Here is a 17,666-nt window from a genome sequence, read left to right on the forward strand (position 1 = left end):
GCATCCTTACCAACTGTATCACAGTATGGTATGGCAACTGCTCTGTCTCCGACCGGAAGGCATTGCAGAGGGTGGTGAAAACTGCCCAACGCATCACCGGTTCCTCACTCCCCTCCATTGAGTCTGTCCAAAGCAAGCGTTGTCTGCGGAGGGCGCTCAGCATCGCCAAGGACTGCTCTCACCCCAATCATGGACTGTTTACCCTCCTACCATCCGGGAGGCGCTACAGGTCTCTCCGTTGCCGGACCAGCAGGTCCAGGAACAGCTTCTTCCCTGCGGCTGTCACTCTACTCAACAACGTACCTCGGTGACTGCCAATCACCCCCCCCCCCCCCCCCCCCCCCCCCCCCGGACACTCCTCCCACTGGAAAAACACTATGACTGTATGCATGTAAATAGATTTATTTATTGAAACCATAGGGGAGATGCTAACTGCATTTCGTTGTCTCTGTATTGTACACTGACAATGACAATTAAAGTTGAATCTGAATCTCATTTGGAGACCCTCGGACTATCTTTGATCGGACTTTACTGGATGTCATTCCCTTTATCATGTATCTGTATATGGCGCATGGCTAGATTAGAAACATAGAAACATAGAAATTAGGTGCAGGAGTAGGCCATTCGGCCCTTCGAGCCTGCACCGCCATTCAATATGATCATGGCTGTATTGGATTGTAATCATGTATTTGATGACTAGTTTGCATGTAACAAAAGCTTTTCACTGTAACTTGGTACACGTGACTATTAAGTAAAGTAAACTAAACAAACAATCCTAATCTAGACTGAACTAATCTAAACTAAGCTGAACTAAACTAAAACTGAACTAAACTGCACTAAACTAAGGTAGACAAAAGTGCTGGAGAAACTCAGCGGGTGCAGCAGCACCCATGGAGCGAAGGAAATAGGCAACGTTTCGGACCGAAACCCTTCTTCAGACTGATGTAGGGTGGGGAGAAGAAAGAAAAAGGAAGAGGAGGAGCCCGAGGGCTGAGGGAGAGCTGAGAGGGGGAGGAGACAGCAAGGGATACCGGAAATTAGAGAATTCAATGTTTATGCAGCTAGGGTGCAGACTGCCCAAGCGGAATATGAGGTGCTGCTCCTCCAATTTCCGGTGGTGCTCACGCTGGCCATGGAGGAGGCCCAGGACAGAGAGGTCGGATACGGAATGGGAGGGGGAGTTGAAGTGCTGAGCCACAGGGAGATCAGGTTGGTTATTGGCGAAACAATCGCCAAGCCTACGCTTGGTCTCACCGATGTAGATCAGCCGACATCTAGAGCAGCGGATGCAATAGATGAGGTTGGAGGAGGTGCAGGTGAACCTCTGTCACACCTAAACTAAACTAAGCTGAACTAAACTGTACTAAACTAAATTGAACTAAACCAAACTGATCTAATCTAAACAACAAATCTAAACTAAAATGAACTAATCTCAACTAAACTAAAACTGAGCTAACCTGAATGAAACTAAACTAAGTGAAGTTGAGTGAGGTAAAGAGCAGCTGTGGTGACTCAGACCAAGGTTGATGTTGACCTTGCCCATTGAATCGTCACCCATTGCCAACAATGACCAGCATCAGTGCCCAGACATGCTGCGGAAACCCCGCCTCCCGCCGGCGCTGATTGGACCCACTGCGTCGCCGGCCCTTCCCTGATTGGCGGAGAGCGCCGTCAATCAGATGCGGGCCTTGGACCCGCCCCTTGAGCCAGCCCAGGCCCGGTGCTGATTAGTCGGCACAGCTGTCCATCAAAGCAGCAGCAAGTTAGGGTGCACCAGGCAGCCGAACCCGCCCACCCATCCACCCACCGCCTCGCCATTGGCTGCGTCCCTTCGATTGAGTGGCATCGAAACCGGAGAGTGGTCAACAGGACTGTCAATCAAGCGTCGTCCCCGCCCCCGGTGGGCATCAGGTTAGTGTGAGAGGGCGGAGGCGCGGAAAATGGCGGCTGGGGAGACGATGGCGGCGTCGATGTCGCTGTCGCTGGCGGGGTCGCGGTCGGGAGCGGCGGAGACGGAGACGGAGACGGAGACGCTCTGGTGATGTTCCCCGGCACAAACGGCGCTGAAACGCCCGATGACATTTAAAAAAACCCATTTGAAGCCCCAGTGTTTCTTCTCCCCCTCGGCGACTCGACCATCACCATGGGCAACTGCTTCAAGTCGCAGGCGGGCGACGACATCTCGCTGCTGAATGACTCGGCGAGTTACGCCGGAGAGGGAGCGGGCGGCGGGATCGCCGGGCCTGGGGCCAGAGGCAGAGGCAGAGCCGGCCCGGGGCCGATGCACAGGCCGCCCGCCGCCGCTTCACCACCCCAGCAGGTCGGTGCTGGCCTGCACATTCATTGCATTCGCATATCGCCCTGCTCGTCCCTGTACAGCAGCGCAGCCTGACGTGGGGGGGGGGGGGGGTCTCTGCTCCTCTTCCTCTCTCCCCCTCTTCCTCTCTCTCTCTCCCCCCCTCCCCTCCACCACTTCCTGCTGCACAGTAAGATCCCAGTATCCGTGTGTTCCCACTCACCCGGCGATTGGGATCAGTGTAGGAAGGAACTGCAGGTGCTGCTCTACACCGAGGATAGACACAAAGTACTGGAGTAACTCGTGTATTATTGACACGTGTACCAAATCATACCGCACATGTTGACACAATGAACTGTAGATGCTGGACCCTTGAACAAAACACAAAGTGAATTATCTATCATCCTTTCCCTTCCCTACTGCCCCCTTCCACCTTTATCCCTCCCTCTGTCTCTAGATTTCAGCGAGTTAGGCAACATCTGTAGTGGGAAAGGACAGATGATGTTTCGGATAGGGATCCTTCATGCTGATTCATCGTTCAGTCTGAAGCAGGGTCCTGACCTGAGTTGTCATCATGGATGCTGCCTGACCTGCTGATTTCTTCTAGTGCTTTGTGTTTTGCATACCATTAAGGTAGTGCAAGAAGGAAAAGAAAACTAAGTGTGGAATGTAGAAAAAAGGAACTGCAGATGTTGGTTTATACTAAAGATAGACACAAAGTGCTAGAGTAACTCAGTGGGTCAGGCAGCATCTCTGGAGAATGTTACAGCTACAGAGATGATTGTACGGAGTTTGTACGTTCTTCCCGTGACCTGCGTGAGTTTTCTCCGAGATCTTCGGTTTCCTCACACCAAAGATGTGCAGGTATGTAGGTTAATTGACTTGGTGTAATTGTAAAAATTGCCCCTCGTGGGTGTAGGACAGTGTGCCGTTTATGTGGTGTTTGCACGTTCTCCCTGTGATGTAGGTTTCCTCTGGGTGCTCTGGTTTCCTCCCACATCCCAAAGATGTGTGGGTTTGTAGATTAATTGACCCTCTGTAAATTGCCTCTAGTGTGAAGGGAATGGATGAGAAAGTGAGATAACATAGAATAGTGTGAACAGAAGATTGTGTTTGGTGTGGACTCGATGGGCAGAGGGGCCTTTAAACATGCTATATGACTAAACTAAAGTGCAGGGGATGCACGTGGTTGATTGGGAGATGGGAAATACATCCTTAAATCGAGAGGGAGGACCTTGAGGAAGCACACTTGGTTGTGGTGGGGAGGGGGGTCTGGGTCAGGACATGGTCGGAGAGCAGTAGGAATCACGGAGTGGGAGCAAGTGAGTGAGGGTCTCACAGAACTGTCAGAGGGAGGCGCTTGAGAAAACATGTGGCTGTGGTTGAATAAATCAAGTGTGATTATTTACCATATGCACAGGATGTGAACAGATTCAATGAAATTCTTACTTGCTGCAACTTTTGAGCCTCATTAGATGCAACAATAACAATGAATATAGAAAATACCTTGTATGTGAGAGGTCCATATAGAGGTGTGCTTGTTGGTGGGCATGGTCATTGTGGGCTGAAGAGCCTGTCTGTGTGCTATGACTGTCAGCTGTCTTTGTGATGTTGGTTTGGGAATAAATGTTGCCTGCGATTATATCACTGCTTTCTTTGAAATACCGCCCGCCCCCAGATTTGTTACTTGCACGAGATGTCAGTACCTCTTGATAGATAGCACCTCTGGTAGTGTGACACCTACCAAGGGGGCTACATTTTTAGATTTAGTCTCTGAGTTGTGAAGTTTAAGTGGAGAGTTGATTGAGAGTTGGGGGAAAAATGGCTATGAGATCATGGTAATGTGACTAGCTTTTTCTCCACCTTGAATACAAAAAGATCAAGGATGTCAATGTTTATTGGAGACGGGCTTGCAGACTTCCTAAATTCTAATTAAAGTACAAAAGTGGAACCAGTTACAATGTTTACGTCACAGAAGGATTTGGCAAGTTATTGAGAAGTTACAAAGTGAAGAACTAGCACAATGTCAGCAACTCCCCCAACTTCTGCAATGCCAGAGAACTTTGGGATAAATCCGCTGGATTAAATTGAAACGCAAAATCCTGTAGGTTCTTGACTATGAATAAATGACTGTTTCCTCGTAGGAAGATCCAGAAATGAATGGATTGACCATTTAAGACAGATGTGGTGAATTTGTTTTTCTCCCAAAGATTTGTGAAACTTTCAAACTCTTTTCTGAAACTTTTCTTTTGATATTTTAAAGCAGAAGTAGTTAAATGCATGATGAGCAATGGTATGAAAGATTGTCAGGGACTGAGGGGAATGCAGAGTCGAGGTTAAGATCAGATTGGTGACAATCTCATTAAATGGCAACGCATGCCTAAGGGGCTAAGTGGCCTATTGCGCCTAATGCATGTGATTGTATAAGGGTCATCGATGGAGGTGTACGGATTGCTGTCACATATGCTTGTGGTCTGTAAATTCTCACAAAATTGCAGTTAGGTAATGGTTGAATAATCTCACTTAGATGTTGATTGAAAGATAAATAATAGCCAGGTTGCTGGAGGAAACTCAAGTTCAAGTGAGTTTATTGTCATGTGTCCCTGTATAGGACAATGAAATTCTTGCTTTGCTTCAGCACACAGAACATAGTAGGCATTTACTACAAAACAGATAAGTGTGTCCATATACCATAATATAAATATATACACACATGAATAAATACTCTTGAGATATTAATGCAGGGGATCCCATACTGAGAGGCTCATAAATTATAGGAGCAGAATTAGGCCATTCGGCCCATCAAGTCTACACCGCCATTCAATCATGGCTGATCTATCTCTCCCTCCTAACCCCATTCTCCTGCACAACACAAGATGACCCTGCTGTCAACCCCATTCTCCTGCCTTCTCCCATAAACTCTGACACCAGTACTAATCAAGAATCTACCAATCTCCATCTTAAAAATATTAATTGACATGGCCTCCACAGCCTTCTGTGGCAATGAATTCCACAAATTCAACACGCTCTGACTAAATAAATTCCTCTTCAATGATGGGCCAGTAATCTCAACTTTTTAAAACGATTTATTTTTATTAGGAGTGTACAAAAGTATAAACCGCGGCATTTGACATAATACATTTATTGTACAGCTTCAATTTTAATTTTAGCTAAGATGAAATAGAAAAAGAGAGAAAGAGCAAGAAAGAAAGAAAATGAAAGAGAAAGTGAATGTGTAAGAATAGAACCCCCAAATTACCAAATAAGTGTAGTCAAAGAGTAAGTAAAAGAAATAGGAAAAACGTAAAAAATTAAAAGACGGAAAAAAAAGAAGAAAAAAAAAAAGTGATGATATACCTGCTTCATTTCTCTCCCCACCCATCACCCAGTCCGTAAATCGGTTTAATTCCGAAGTTGTGTTGCACCATACTATCCTTGTAATGAATCAATGAATGGAATCCATGTCTTCGAAAATTGCTCTGATTTTCCTGCTAAGACAAGTCTCTTATTTTCAAGATGTAGCGTCTCAGACATGTTTGTAATCCACATTTTAAGAGATGGGGCAGCTGTATTTTTCCAAAATTTAAGTATGAGTTTTTTCGCCGTTATCAGGCCATAATTAAGGAAACGTCTTTGAAATATTGCTAGGGCAGGCTTCTGCTGTTCCGAAAATAATAATAATAATAACAATAATATCTTTTATTGTCATTGCACGTCAGTGCAACGAGATTTAGTATGCAGCTTCCAACCGATGTAAGAGAAAAGTAAAATAAATAAATAAGCCATGTGACGTGACCATCCGAGGGAGACAGTCCAGGGGGGGTGGGGGGCACTCAGCAGGGCCGGTTCAGAGCCGCTATAGCTCTGGGAATAAAACTGTTTCTGAGTCTGGAGGTTCGGGCGTAGAAGGCCTTGTAACGTCTGCGGGAGGGAAGTAGTTCAAACAGATCCTCCAAGGCTGGTAGCTGTGTCCCAATGATCCTCTGCGCTCTGTGGACGACGCGCTGAAGAGCTCTCCTCTCCGCCTCCGTGCAGCTGAGATACCACACAGAGATGCCATACGTTAATATGCTCTCTGTGGTGCAGCGTTAGAACGTTGTCGGCAGCTGTTGGGGCAGACCAGTCTTTTTTAATGTCCTCAGGAAGAACAGTCGTTGCTGTGCCTTCTTGACCATGTGAGGTCCTCTGAAATGTGAGTGCTCAGAAACTTAAAGCTGGACGCTCTCGCCACACTCCCCGTAATTAGATTAGATTAGATAGCCTTTTATTGTCATCCAGACCGAAGTCTGAACGAAATTGAAGCAGTCATACATACAATACAATACAATAAAAAACAACAATAAACACATATTAACATCCACCACAGTGAGTCCACCCAACATCTCCTCACTGTGATGGAGGCAAAAGTCTTAGGGCTGCAGTCTCTTCCCTCCTCTTCTCCTTCTGCGCTGAGGCGATACCCCCCGGGCGATGTTAAAACCTGTCCCGCGGCCCGGGGTGGTCGAAGCTGCCACTCACCAGACCTGCTGACGCAGCCGCTGGCCCGCGGCCGAACCCCGGTCTCAGGCCACCGCCACCAGAACTGCCGTCCCAGCCCCCGGAGCATCGTTCCAGCCCCGAGCCGGATCGCCCTCACGTGAGTACTGCCACCGTCTCAGCCTCGCGCCAGGCCGCCGCTCCTCCCTCGGGCTGGGCCGCCCCGACTGGGCGCCGCTCCTCCCTCGTGCTGGGCCGCCCCGACTGGAGTTCCGTATGGGAGTAATCTCTACTCTGACAACAATATTCACGCAAGGGCATCACTCCTGGTTCAGTGGTGGAGTGTCAGCCTAGATTTGGTGGAATATTTTAAGAGGTCCCAATTTTACTTCCATTCCACAGTCATTTAGTGGCTGGAGTTGGCATAAAGCCAGAAATTCCCCTGTTTATATTTGATCCCCTTACAAGGAAAAGGGTGGGAAGTCAGCCAAGATGCCTGGTTCCATTCACACCCAAATCAATCCTCAAAATTGTATGGCAAGGCCAAGTGGGCCTTGTGATTCTTCCCCCCCCCCCCAGTCCAACAGTGTACCCACTGATGAGGAACATACACAGAGTGATCACTTGCAAGGTAACCTTCCCCCATGGTATTCCCGCAAGGATGTGCTGGAGTGTGTTTTGGGATGTAAGGAGTGAATTGAGCTGAACAGTGACGACCCTGGGATTACGTAGACATGCATCTTGGGAGCATCTGTGGATAAGTGATGTTTTGGTTCAGGACCCTTCTTCAGACCGATTGCAGAGGGGAATGGGGCACTGTGAGAGAAGTGGGGGGTGAACACATCACGGCTGGCAACAGATGACCTCTGGCGAGGGGGGTTCCCTGACGGTGGGGCCTTGTGGTCGATGAGCATGATGGGAGGAGGGGAAGACAATGGGAACCCGGCATGGGTAGACCGCTGTTGAGAACAATGGGACCCGGCATGGGGGGGGGGACAGCTATGAGGGGGGTCATTCTAGCTTAGAATCCTCTGTCCGAGTCTGTGTTTATTTGTTCATTTGTTTCGGTGAAGGCGCTGTGCACATGGCAGCCAGACAACAGTTGCTTGTTTTTCTTTTTGTTTTCACTTTAAATTTCAAGTTTTTGTGTACCTTGTGTGTTGTGACTGTCGGCAGACCAATTTCCCTCCGGTGATGAATAAAGTTTTATCGTATCGGATCGTATCTGATAGAAGCAGACTAATTGCCTAGGGGGAAGGGGGAGAGCAGGAGATGGCAAGAACGTGTTGCGATAGCGGTTTCTGAGAATGTTGTTTAGCTGCACCTACAATGTTCTAAACTGTTTCAAAGTTTTATTGAATGTATACTACAGTGGAAAATTCCCAGTGCTAAGATGCTAAGATGCACAGTCTGGACAGGTCACATTCCTACTGTCTGAGACTGGGTCCGATGTTGATGCTTACAGATTTCCAAGTACCTTTTTAAATTCTGCTATCAGAAACTTTGTTTCATGATTTTGTTTCGTTCCTTTGACGCGGTTGGTGAGGTGTCTATAGAGCGGGTTTAAAGTGGTGATTTGAACACATTTGTATCGTAGTAAGGAAGATTGGTGAGTGATGCGAGAGGTGTTTAAAAAGATTTGAAATGGTGGAGATAGCATTTGTGGCCATAAAAAAACAGACCATGGGGGCCCCCCCTCTGGTCTGAGCTGGCACTGATGCTACAAAACGACAAAACTACAATTACTCCCTCCACAATAATAATAATAATAATAATAATATTTTGTTTATAGGGACAGTGCATATTAATTAACATTTGCATGTAAATATGCGAGATTGTAGCCAATCAGTAGCTAATTTCCGTCTCTAGTCCCAGGCAAAGGTAGGTGAAGTGTCTTGCCCAAGGACACAATGACAGTACACACTCCAAGCAGGATTCGAACCGGCCACCTTCAGGCTGCCAGCCGAACACTTAGCCCATTGTGCCATCTGTCGTCCTTTTTTTCCATTTTTTCCTTTCTCTCCTCGAGTTTGTCTAGATTCCCTTTAAATGCATCCACAGATTAAAAGTGTGTATGAGTGACGTGGAAATGTAGTGCAGGAGTGTTGGTGGGCACTGCTCTGAGGAGTGTCAGTGTTATGGGGGTTTAGTTTAGTTTCGAGATACAGCGCGGAAGCAACCAGTCATCACCCATAAACTAGCCCTATCCTACATACAAGTGACAATCTTGAATTTTACTGAAGCCAATTAACCGAAAAACCTGAAGGTAGATAAAAATGCTGGAGAAACTCAGCGGGTGATGCAGCATCTATGGAGCGAAGGAATAGGTGACGTTTCAGGTCCTGAAACATCACCTATTGAGTCTGAAGAAGGGTCTCGACCTGACGAGAAAGCTTGTACATTGGGCCGTCCATAGTGGTGACTATGGTGGGTTGATGGCCCCGACCACGGGTGAACAAAGGAGGGGGACTGGCTGAACTTTGTGCCTTTCACCGCAGTGAAGAATGCTGTGGTGGATGTTTGTGTTAAATGTTATTTTGTATTGTGTGTTCTTTTTAAGTGTATCGCTGCTGGCAAATTCATTTCACTGCACCTTCGGGCGCATGTCTTTGAGATAGATTGATGGACAGGCAGTTGGCAAAATAAGTCTCCTGTGCTGTGATAATTCCCTGATTCTATAAACCTTCTCCACATTCATGTACCATTCTTGTGGGACTGAAGTAATGGTACAGGTTGTTGCGGGGCACTGATAACTAAGTGGTGCCTGCTCGAGACAAGCTTGGCACCACAAGCGGCCACTCTGGGAGTGGCTGTGATTTCCCCAGCGCTGATTTCTAAGCTGCTACTGTGGCCAGTTTTTCCTTTTCCTAAGTAGACTGCAGGTGCTTCCCCACAGGAAGAGAAAACTAAGGCTTTCACCTCTCCTTTAATAGAGTTCCCCTTCAAGTACTGCGCGGACAAACTGTATAACATTCCATGCGTGTATTTTGGCTTGGGGACACAAAACGCCTGTGTGTTCCACATCATGCAGGCAGGTAGGGCCATGAATGGAGACTTTGAGATGTGGTTGTGGAGCTAGGCATGTTTCAGGGATGAGGGGGTGGCCTATGTAAATAATCCAGGGACCGCAGGAATAGATCAGCAGGTTATAATTAGATGTTTAACCATAGGTTTGACCTATAAATAGACTTTGGAAAAAGATTTTGGGTTAAGGATATATATAGCCCTGATACCACGGATATAATGTCACTGCTGTGAGAAGGGGTTTATTGGAGAAGGAGGGGGAGGGGGGGGTAAGTTAATTATAGAGACACTGCACAGAAACGGGACCTTCAGCCCACCGAGTCCGCAACGACCAGCGATCCCCACCCATTAACACATTAACTCTTTTTCTCACAGAGTTGTGAGTCTGTGAAATTCTCTGGTGGAGGCAGGTTCTCTGGATGCTTTCAAGAGAGAGCTAGATAGTCAAGTCAAGTCACATTTATTTATATAGCACATTTAAAAAACAACTCTCGTTGGCCAAAGTGCTTTACATTTGTTATAAGAATAGTATAAACAAACTACATACATATATACATATAGCCCTCGCTCAGTGGACGTCAGGAAAGGCTTGGGAGTATAGATAAGTTTTTAGTCTTGACTTAAAGTAGTCGATGGAGGGGGCAGTTCTGATAGGAAGGGGGATGCTGTTCCACAGTCCAGGAGCTGCAACCGCAAAGGCACGGTCGCCCCTAAGCTTATGCCTAGACCGTGGGATATTCAGCAGCCCCAAGTCGGCCGATCTGAGGGACCTGGAGGTGGAGTGGTGGGTGAGAAGACTTTTAATGTAGGAGGGGGCAAGCCCATTGAGGGCTTTGTAGACATAGAGGAGGGTCTTGAAATGTATACGGAACCGCACAGGGAGCCAGTGGAGAGAGGCCAGGATCGGGGTGATGTGGTCCCTTTTTCGGGTGCCCGTCAGGTGTCTCGCTGCGGCGTTTTGGACCAGTTGCAGGTGGGACAGGGAAGATTGGCTGATGCCAGTGTAAAGAGAGTTGCAGTAATCTAGGCGGGAGGAGATAAATGTGTGGATGATCTTTTCGAGGTCATCAAACTGGAGGAATTGTTTTATTTTAACTATCGTCCGAAGCTGAAAGAAGCTAGCTTTTACCACGGCATTGACTTATTTGTCAAATTTCAGTGCTGTCAAATATCACGCCGAGGTTTTTGACCTGAGGTTTGAGTAGTGGGGTAAGGCTTCCAAGGCTGCCTGCTATCATTTTGATTGAATCCGAGGGGCCGGGATGGATGACCTCAGACTTTCATTTAGTTGGAGGAAATTCTGGGCCATCCAGCACTTTATATCCTCGAGGCAGCGGGTAAGGTTAAGCAGATTTGATTGGTTTTTGGGCTTCAGGTGGAGATAGAGTTGTGTATCATCTGAGTAGCAATGGAAGGAAATGCCGTGCCTTTCAATGACTTGGCCTAAGGGGAGCATATACAGGGAGAAGAGAATGGGGCCAAGGATGGAACCTTGTGGAACCCCACAGCCGAGATTAGCTGGGGAGGAGAAAGGGCTCTTAAAAATAGCGGAGTCAGGGGATATGGGGAGAAGGCAGGAACGGGGTACTGATTGGGGATGATCAGCCATGATCACATTGAATGGCGGTGCTGGCTCGAAGGACCAAATGGCCTACTCCTGCACCTAATGTGTATTGTCTATTGTCTAACACTATCCTACATACACTGGGGACAGTTTTGCATTCAGACAAAACCAATTAACCTACAAACCTGTACGTCTTTGGAATGTGGGAGGGACAGGATTGAACCCGAGTCTCTGGCTCTCTAATGCAGCAACTCTACCACTGTCGCCCCGAGGGTGTTGTTTAAATCTGAGTGTGGAGCCCCGGGATTTCCTAACGCTGAAGTCTCTGGCTTTTCTTTTCCAGAAAGGATTGCTACGAGTTGGAATACAGCAGGCTTTAGAAGACCGAAAGGCAAGGCAGTAAAGCCAGACCAGGACACAGAGAGTGCTTCACGTACACACACGCACGCACGCGCACACAGAACAACAGAGAGACAGCAAAGGCCAGAGGCTTAGGGAGCAAGGAAGACAGCGCAACATGGCTGAGAGTAAGAAAGAAAGAATCAGAATTCGGGAGGAGCAGAAAGGGAAAAGGGCTCACAGAGAACAGACTACAGTAAGTGGGAACCAGAGGCTAGGTTGGTGGGCAGGGATTGTCAACGTGATTGGGCATGTTAGTGGAGAGGGGCCTTCTGTTGGGGGCAGGGCAACGTGATTAGGTGCGCTGGCAAGGTGGAGAAGTGATTGGGCATGCTGAAGGAGCGGGGGGGTGGGGGGGGGTACATTGGGTGTCCTGTTGGGGTGGGGAACGTGAATGGGTGTGCTGATGAGGGATGGGCACGTGATTGGGCGTGTGGGCAGGGGCACCACGTGATTGGACGTGTGGCCAGGGGCACCACGTGATTGGATGTGTGGCCAGGGGCACCACGTGATTGGGGGTGTGGGAGGAGAATCACATGAGTGGGAGTGTGGGTAGGTTTGGGAAGGGGAAGGATATCTGGATGAGCCTGGAAGTGGAAGGGATGACTGGGCGTGCTGGGTCAGGTGATGTGGGTTGTTGGGCGTACCAGGGCTTGGCTGTTGGCTGTGCTGATCAGATGGGAGGTTGTCATTGGGAAGGGAATGGTTGGTCATAGGTGAGGAGTTCAGGTCATGGTTGGGCAGGGATGGTGGGGGAGTCGAAAGAGCGACCACATTTCAGCTTCTGATCACGATTGTTTTTCAAGAATCTTGTCCACGGGGCACCTCATGCATAAAATAAGAAGAGGAAACTTAGGAGACTGCAGATGCTGGAATCTGTTGGAGGATCTCAGCGGGTCGAGCAGCATCTGTGGGGGAATGAGCAATGTTTTGGGTTGAACCCTGCCAGCACTGTGGCACAACTGGTCGAGTAGCTGCCTCGTAGCACCAGAGACCCTGGTTCGAACCTGACCTCGGCTGATGTCTTTGTGGAGTTTGCACGATCTCCCTGTGACCGCATGGGTTTCCTCCTGGTGCTCCAGGTCTGGCTCAAAACGTCACTTACCTATGTTCTCTAGAGATGTTGCCAGATCCGCTGAGTTACTCCAGCACTTTGTGACTTTTTATGGGCGGCACTTTGGCACAGCTGTAAAGTTACTGCCTTACAGCGCCAGAGAACCGGGTTTGATCCCGAGCACGGCTGCTGTCTACGGAGTTTGTACATTCTCCCTTGACTCCATAAGTGATTTCCACATGAGACAGACCCAGTATAAAGAAATGCTTTTATGCAACAAGTCTAGTATCTGGGATGTACTGCATGATAAGGTGGTGGGTGTCAATGTTATTGGTTGAAAATAGAATTAGAAAAATGATCAGACTAAGTAAATCTAGGGACAGGAATTGGATAAACTGGATTATGTTTGGAAAGAGGTTCTGCAAATGAGTTGGGTTGATCCCCTGCCCAGTGCCCCACTCACTACGCCTGCCTCCACCCATTGTCTGTCCCATATAGTGCCCACCCCCATGCCCCATACATAGTGCCTCCCTTGCCTGCCCCAAACAGTGCCCACATACCCCCCAGCCCGACCCACGCATGCCCACCCAGTGCCTGTCTCATATAGTACTCACCCCCTGCCCACACACACCCCTACCTGATGCCGACCCTGCCCCATACACTGTGCCCTCCTGCCCAGTGACTGCCCCTTACACAATGCCCTCCCTCGCCCGCCCCAAACAGTGCCCACAGACCACACACGGTGTCCGACCCACGCACGCCCACCCAGTGCTTGTTCCATTCACAGTGGCCACTCACCCCCCCGCCTGGTGCCTTTCCCCATACAGTGCCCATCTGTACCTCAAGTACTGGAAATCTGAGATAAAAAGAAAAGGCAGATGAGATCAAGAGTCAAGAGAGTTTATTGTCATGTGTCCCAGATAGGACAATGAAATTCTTGCATTTGCTGCAGCACAACAGGATATTGTAGTCATAAATACAGATTGTCTTGATCTCATGTTTGGCACAGACATTGTGGGCCGAAGGGCCTGTTCTTGTGCTGTACTACTCAATATTCTATATGGTTTGGGGCAAACTACAGAGCAATGTTGCAAAAGCCTGTCCTGTCAGAGATCGACTGAAAACTAAGGGTGGCGCAGAGGTAGAGTTGCTATCTCACAGTGCCAGAGACCCAGGTTCGATCCTGACTATGGGTGCTGTCTGTGCGGAGTTTGTATGTTCTCCCCGTGGGTTTTCTCCGGGTGCTCTGGTTTCCTTCCGCACTCCAAACACAAGCAGGTTTGTAGGTTAAATGGCTTTGGTAAAGATTGTAAACGGCCCCTAGTATGAAGGATAGTGCTAGTGTGCCACGATTGCTGGTTGCTGCCAAAGTGCCTGTTTTCACTCTGTATCTCTAAACTCTGAAGTAACCGATCAGATTAAGTTGGTCAGAAATGGGCTCCTTCATTTTGAAACTCTCCGTGACCCAAGAAATTATTCCCTGTGTTTCAGGAACAAGCACAAATTCCAGTTTATCACCCAACGCCGAGTCAAACCCGTCTGGCCACACAGTTGACGGAGGAAGAGCAGATCCGAATAGCACAGAGACTGGGTCTAATCCAACACCTTCCCAAGGGCAGCTTCAACTGCGGACGAGAACCCCAGAACAAGAAGGCCAAGGAGTGAGTATCCTGGCAGTGACAGCTCGGAGGTTGCATTACTCAAAAACAATGCAAGAGGCTACATAGCACTATGGTCGCTGGAACCTTTACATTCAGTTAACTAAATGATTAAAAAACTAATATAATTTGCACAGAATTACCGCATTATCCCTCCATCCTCTGGTTCACTGAGCACCTTTCGGGAAGGATGTCTATACTCTTTGTGTAGGAAGGAACTGCAGACGCTGATTTACACTGAAGATAGACATAAAATGAAGAAGGGTCTCGACCAAAAAGTCACCCATTCCTTCTCTCCTGAGATGCTGCCTGTCCCGCTGAGTTACTCCAGCATTTTGTGTTTATACCCTATTTGTGTTTGTGTTATACCCTATCTGCAGATGTCACATCCTTCATCAGGATTAATGACGTGCAGGAAGGAATTGCAGATGCTGGTTTATGTTACAAGATTCAGATAAAGTGCTGGAGTAACTCAGCGGGGTCAGGCAGCATCTCTGGAGAAAAAGGATGGGTGGTGTGTCCGAAGAAAGATTCTGACCCGAAACGTCAGATCACAACGGACTAAAACTTTTAAGAAAATTAGTGTTGTGTTATTTCAGTTGTGTTACTTCTGATCACCATGCATTAGGGAAGATCCCATTATGCTCATGGGAGCAGAGAAGATTTAAGATATTGCCAGGACTCGAGGGGCTGAGCTGCAGGGAGAGGTTGGGCAGGCTAGGAATTTATTCTTTGAAGCTCAGGAGGTTGAGGGTTGATCTCATAGAGGAGTACAAGTCTTCCCAGAGCTGGGGAATCAAGAAGTAAAGGGGGAAAAAATGACAGTAATTCAGCAGGTCAGGCAGGATCTTTGCCTGACTCGCTGCGTTGCTGCCTGACCTGCTGAGCACTCCAGCACTTTGTGTCTTTTTTTGTAAACCAGCGTCCGCAATTCCTTGTGCCTCCAAGAACCAGAGGACATAGGTTTAAGATGAGAGGGGAAAGATTTAATAGAATCCTGAGGGGCGACTTTTTCCACACAGAAGGGGTGGGTATTGAGGCAGGGACTATCCCAACATTTAAGGAACAGTTAGACAGGTACATGGATAGGTAGACAAAAATGCTGGAGAAACTCAGCGGGTGCGGCAGCATCTATGGAGCGAAGGAAATGGGCAACATTTCGGCCCGAAACCTTGCCTATTTCCTTCGCTCCATAGATGCTGCCGCACCCGCTGAGTTTCTCCAGCATTTTTGTCTACCTGCGATTTTCCTGCATCTGCAGTTCCTTCTTGAACAGGCAGGTACATGGATAGGACGGGTTTGGAAGGATATGGGCCAAATGTAGGCCGATGGGATCGGTGTAGCTGGGACATGTTGGCCGGTGTGGGCATGTTGGGCAGAAGGGCCTGTTTCCACACTCTATGACTCTATAAGCCATTTAAGTAATAATGTATTTGTCGTTTGTCCTCAGGTGCGTGATCTGTATGATGGACTTTGTCTTCGGGGACCCCATCCGGTTTTTGCCGTGCATGCACATCTACCACATGGAATGCATTGACGAGTGGCTCATGCGGTCGTTCACCTGCCCCACGTGCATGGAACCCGTCGATGCGGCCTTGCTGGCATCCTACGAGACCAACTGACCTGGCTCGGCCGTTGCCAATTGCCCCTGCACTTTGAATGTTGCGCTGCCAAAAGGAAAGAAGACTGGGGCGGGGCAGGTGTGGGGGGGACTTGGGGGTGATAACAGAGGGAAATCTCCCACTCACTCAGACCAAAGAACTATCCCATCCACCCCCCACCTCCCTGCCCCCTCTCTTCACCCCATCCATAAAATCAACCAGAGCTTTTGTTTGAACCAGATCGTACATTTTACCAGCTGAAGATGCTGCGATTTGGCCAAATGTTTTACTTAACACTGACCAGCAGAGAGGAAAGTGATTAAAAGCAGAGTGAAGGCAGGAGTCCCACTCAAAAAACAACTCGAGGTGTTTTAGACTTTAGCTCTCTTTGCACATGCTGTGTCGTTGCCCTTCAAATCAATTGGCTTTGCCCGCTACGAGGCTGGTAGAGTTTGTGCTTTGACACATCAGGGTGGCGTTACTCCGATTGATGCTCCGTGCAGCAGGGTACGGTTCCAGCTGCGGCTGTTAGCTCCCCCCCCCCCTCCTCACCTTCATCTCGGTGGTTGCAGTGGGATTTGCCATTGACAGTGCACATGGTTTAGGTCAAAGTCTCCTGAACAATCCTTCGTTGGGGAGGTGGCTGATTCTGCCGATGAACTGGAGTTAAAGGATCATTGGAGCCGAGAACATCGGGACATTGTGGGACGGTATGGGCGAGTTGGGCCGAAGGGCCTGTTTCCACACTCTATTAATCTATGACTCGAAGCGGCAGACGTGTATTGACGGGGTTGCATCTTCACATTCGAGTACCAGAATATGATTGCCTGCCAGGCCAGTGTTGGTCATCTGTGAGCGGGTGAACACATCCCCCTGACTGAAGCCCCGGAAAACACGGATCACTTTCACATCTCGGGAAGGCCGGATCTCCGATGAAAGACTCCGTGTTCTGCGGCATCTGAGGGGAGATCCAAAACGGAGACTACGAGCAGGCACCAGGCAGCAGAGATGCCCACACAGACTTAGCTTCGAGGGCATCGATGGCACTTCAGCATCTCAGCTGCCCGGCAGTCAGTGTATTTTCAGAACTCCTCTCTCCCATGGCGGTGGAGCCCAGCCTCGTGCCTGGGATCCAGCGTGGTGCTCCAGTTCAAGACCTCCATGCCTCTCTGCTGGGAGGGAGCAAATAGTTTTAGCAGTGACGGGGAAAGACGGACTGAGCAACACGCTGCTGGTTCGGCTTCATCTTTTACCAAACCCTTTACCTGCTGTGACCCGAGGCAAGGCACCAAAGTGTTCTTCAGTGTTGATCATGGCCAGCAGGTTCTGGGAGAGATTCATGAGGTTCATCTGTCCCTGGCTTCTGGGGATCTGGGAGAAGCCTTGCATTGCCCCTCAGTTGTGGACTCGGTGGTTCCAAGGACTGCTCCAACTTACCACACACGTTTGCTCCAGAGTCCTTGTACTGATTCAGGAGGTTCTGAGTATTGATGTGAAAATAATGGGGTGGTGACACAGAGGCACTGCTGCCTCACAGCGCCAGAGATCCAGGTTCAATCCTGACCTCTGATGCTGTCTGTGTGCCGTTTGCATG

General features: G+C 48.6%; 1 protein-coding gene across 2 annotated transcripts; it reads left to right on the top strand.

The window, feature by feature from the left end:
• The first annotated feature begins 1,930 nt into the window (after positions 1 to 1,930).
• LOC116991909 (RING finger protein 11-like) lies at positions 1,931 to 16,429 on the top strand. 2 transcript variants are annotated; one of them, XM_033050886.1, is made up of 3 exons: positions 1,931 to 2,320; positions 14,305 to 14,474; positions 15,922 to 16,429. In XM_033050886.1, exons 1-3 carry the CDS (start codon positions 2,144 to 2,146, stop codon positions 16,091 to 16,093), a joined length of 519 nt encoding a protein of 172 aa, XP_032906777.1. In that variant the 5' UTR covers positions 1,931 to 2,143; the 3' UTR covers positions 16,094 to 16,429. The 2 variants fall into 2 exon arrangements, with proteins under 2 accessions (XP_032906777.1, XP_032906778.1); XM_033050887.1 differs by lacking the exon at positions 1,931 to 2,320 and adding an exon at positions 11,607 to 11,955.
• The last annotated feature ends 1,237 nt before the right edge of the window (positions 16,430 to 17,666 follow it).

Source organism: Amblyraja radiata, chromosome 35 (assembly GCF_010909765.2).
Source record: "Amblyraja radiata isolate CabotCenter1 chromosome 35, sAmbRad1.1.pri, whole genome shotgun sequence".
NCBI classification, from domain to species: Eukaryota; Metazoa; Chordata; class Chondrichthyes; order Rajiformes; family Rajidae; genus Amblyraja; species Amblyraja radiata.

Excerpts from the sequence above, each read along its gene's own strand:
- LOC116991909 (XM_033050886.1), top strand. The coding sequence starts at position 2,144 with ATGGGCAACTGCTTCAAGTCGCAGGCGGGCGACGACATCTCGCTGCTG. Across the intron at positions 2,321-14,304 it reads CCGCTTCACCACCCCAGCAG|GAACAAGCACAAATTCCAGT; the intron begins GTCGGTGCTGGC and ends CCTGTGTTTCAG. Across the intron at positions 14,475-15,921 it reads CAGAACAAGAAGGCCAAGGA|GTGCGTGATCTGTATGATGG; the intron begins GTGAGTATCCTG and ends GTTTGTCCTCAG.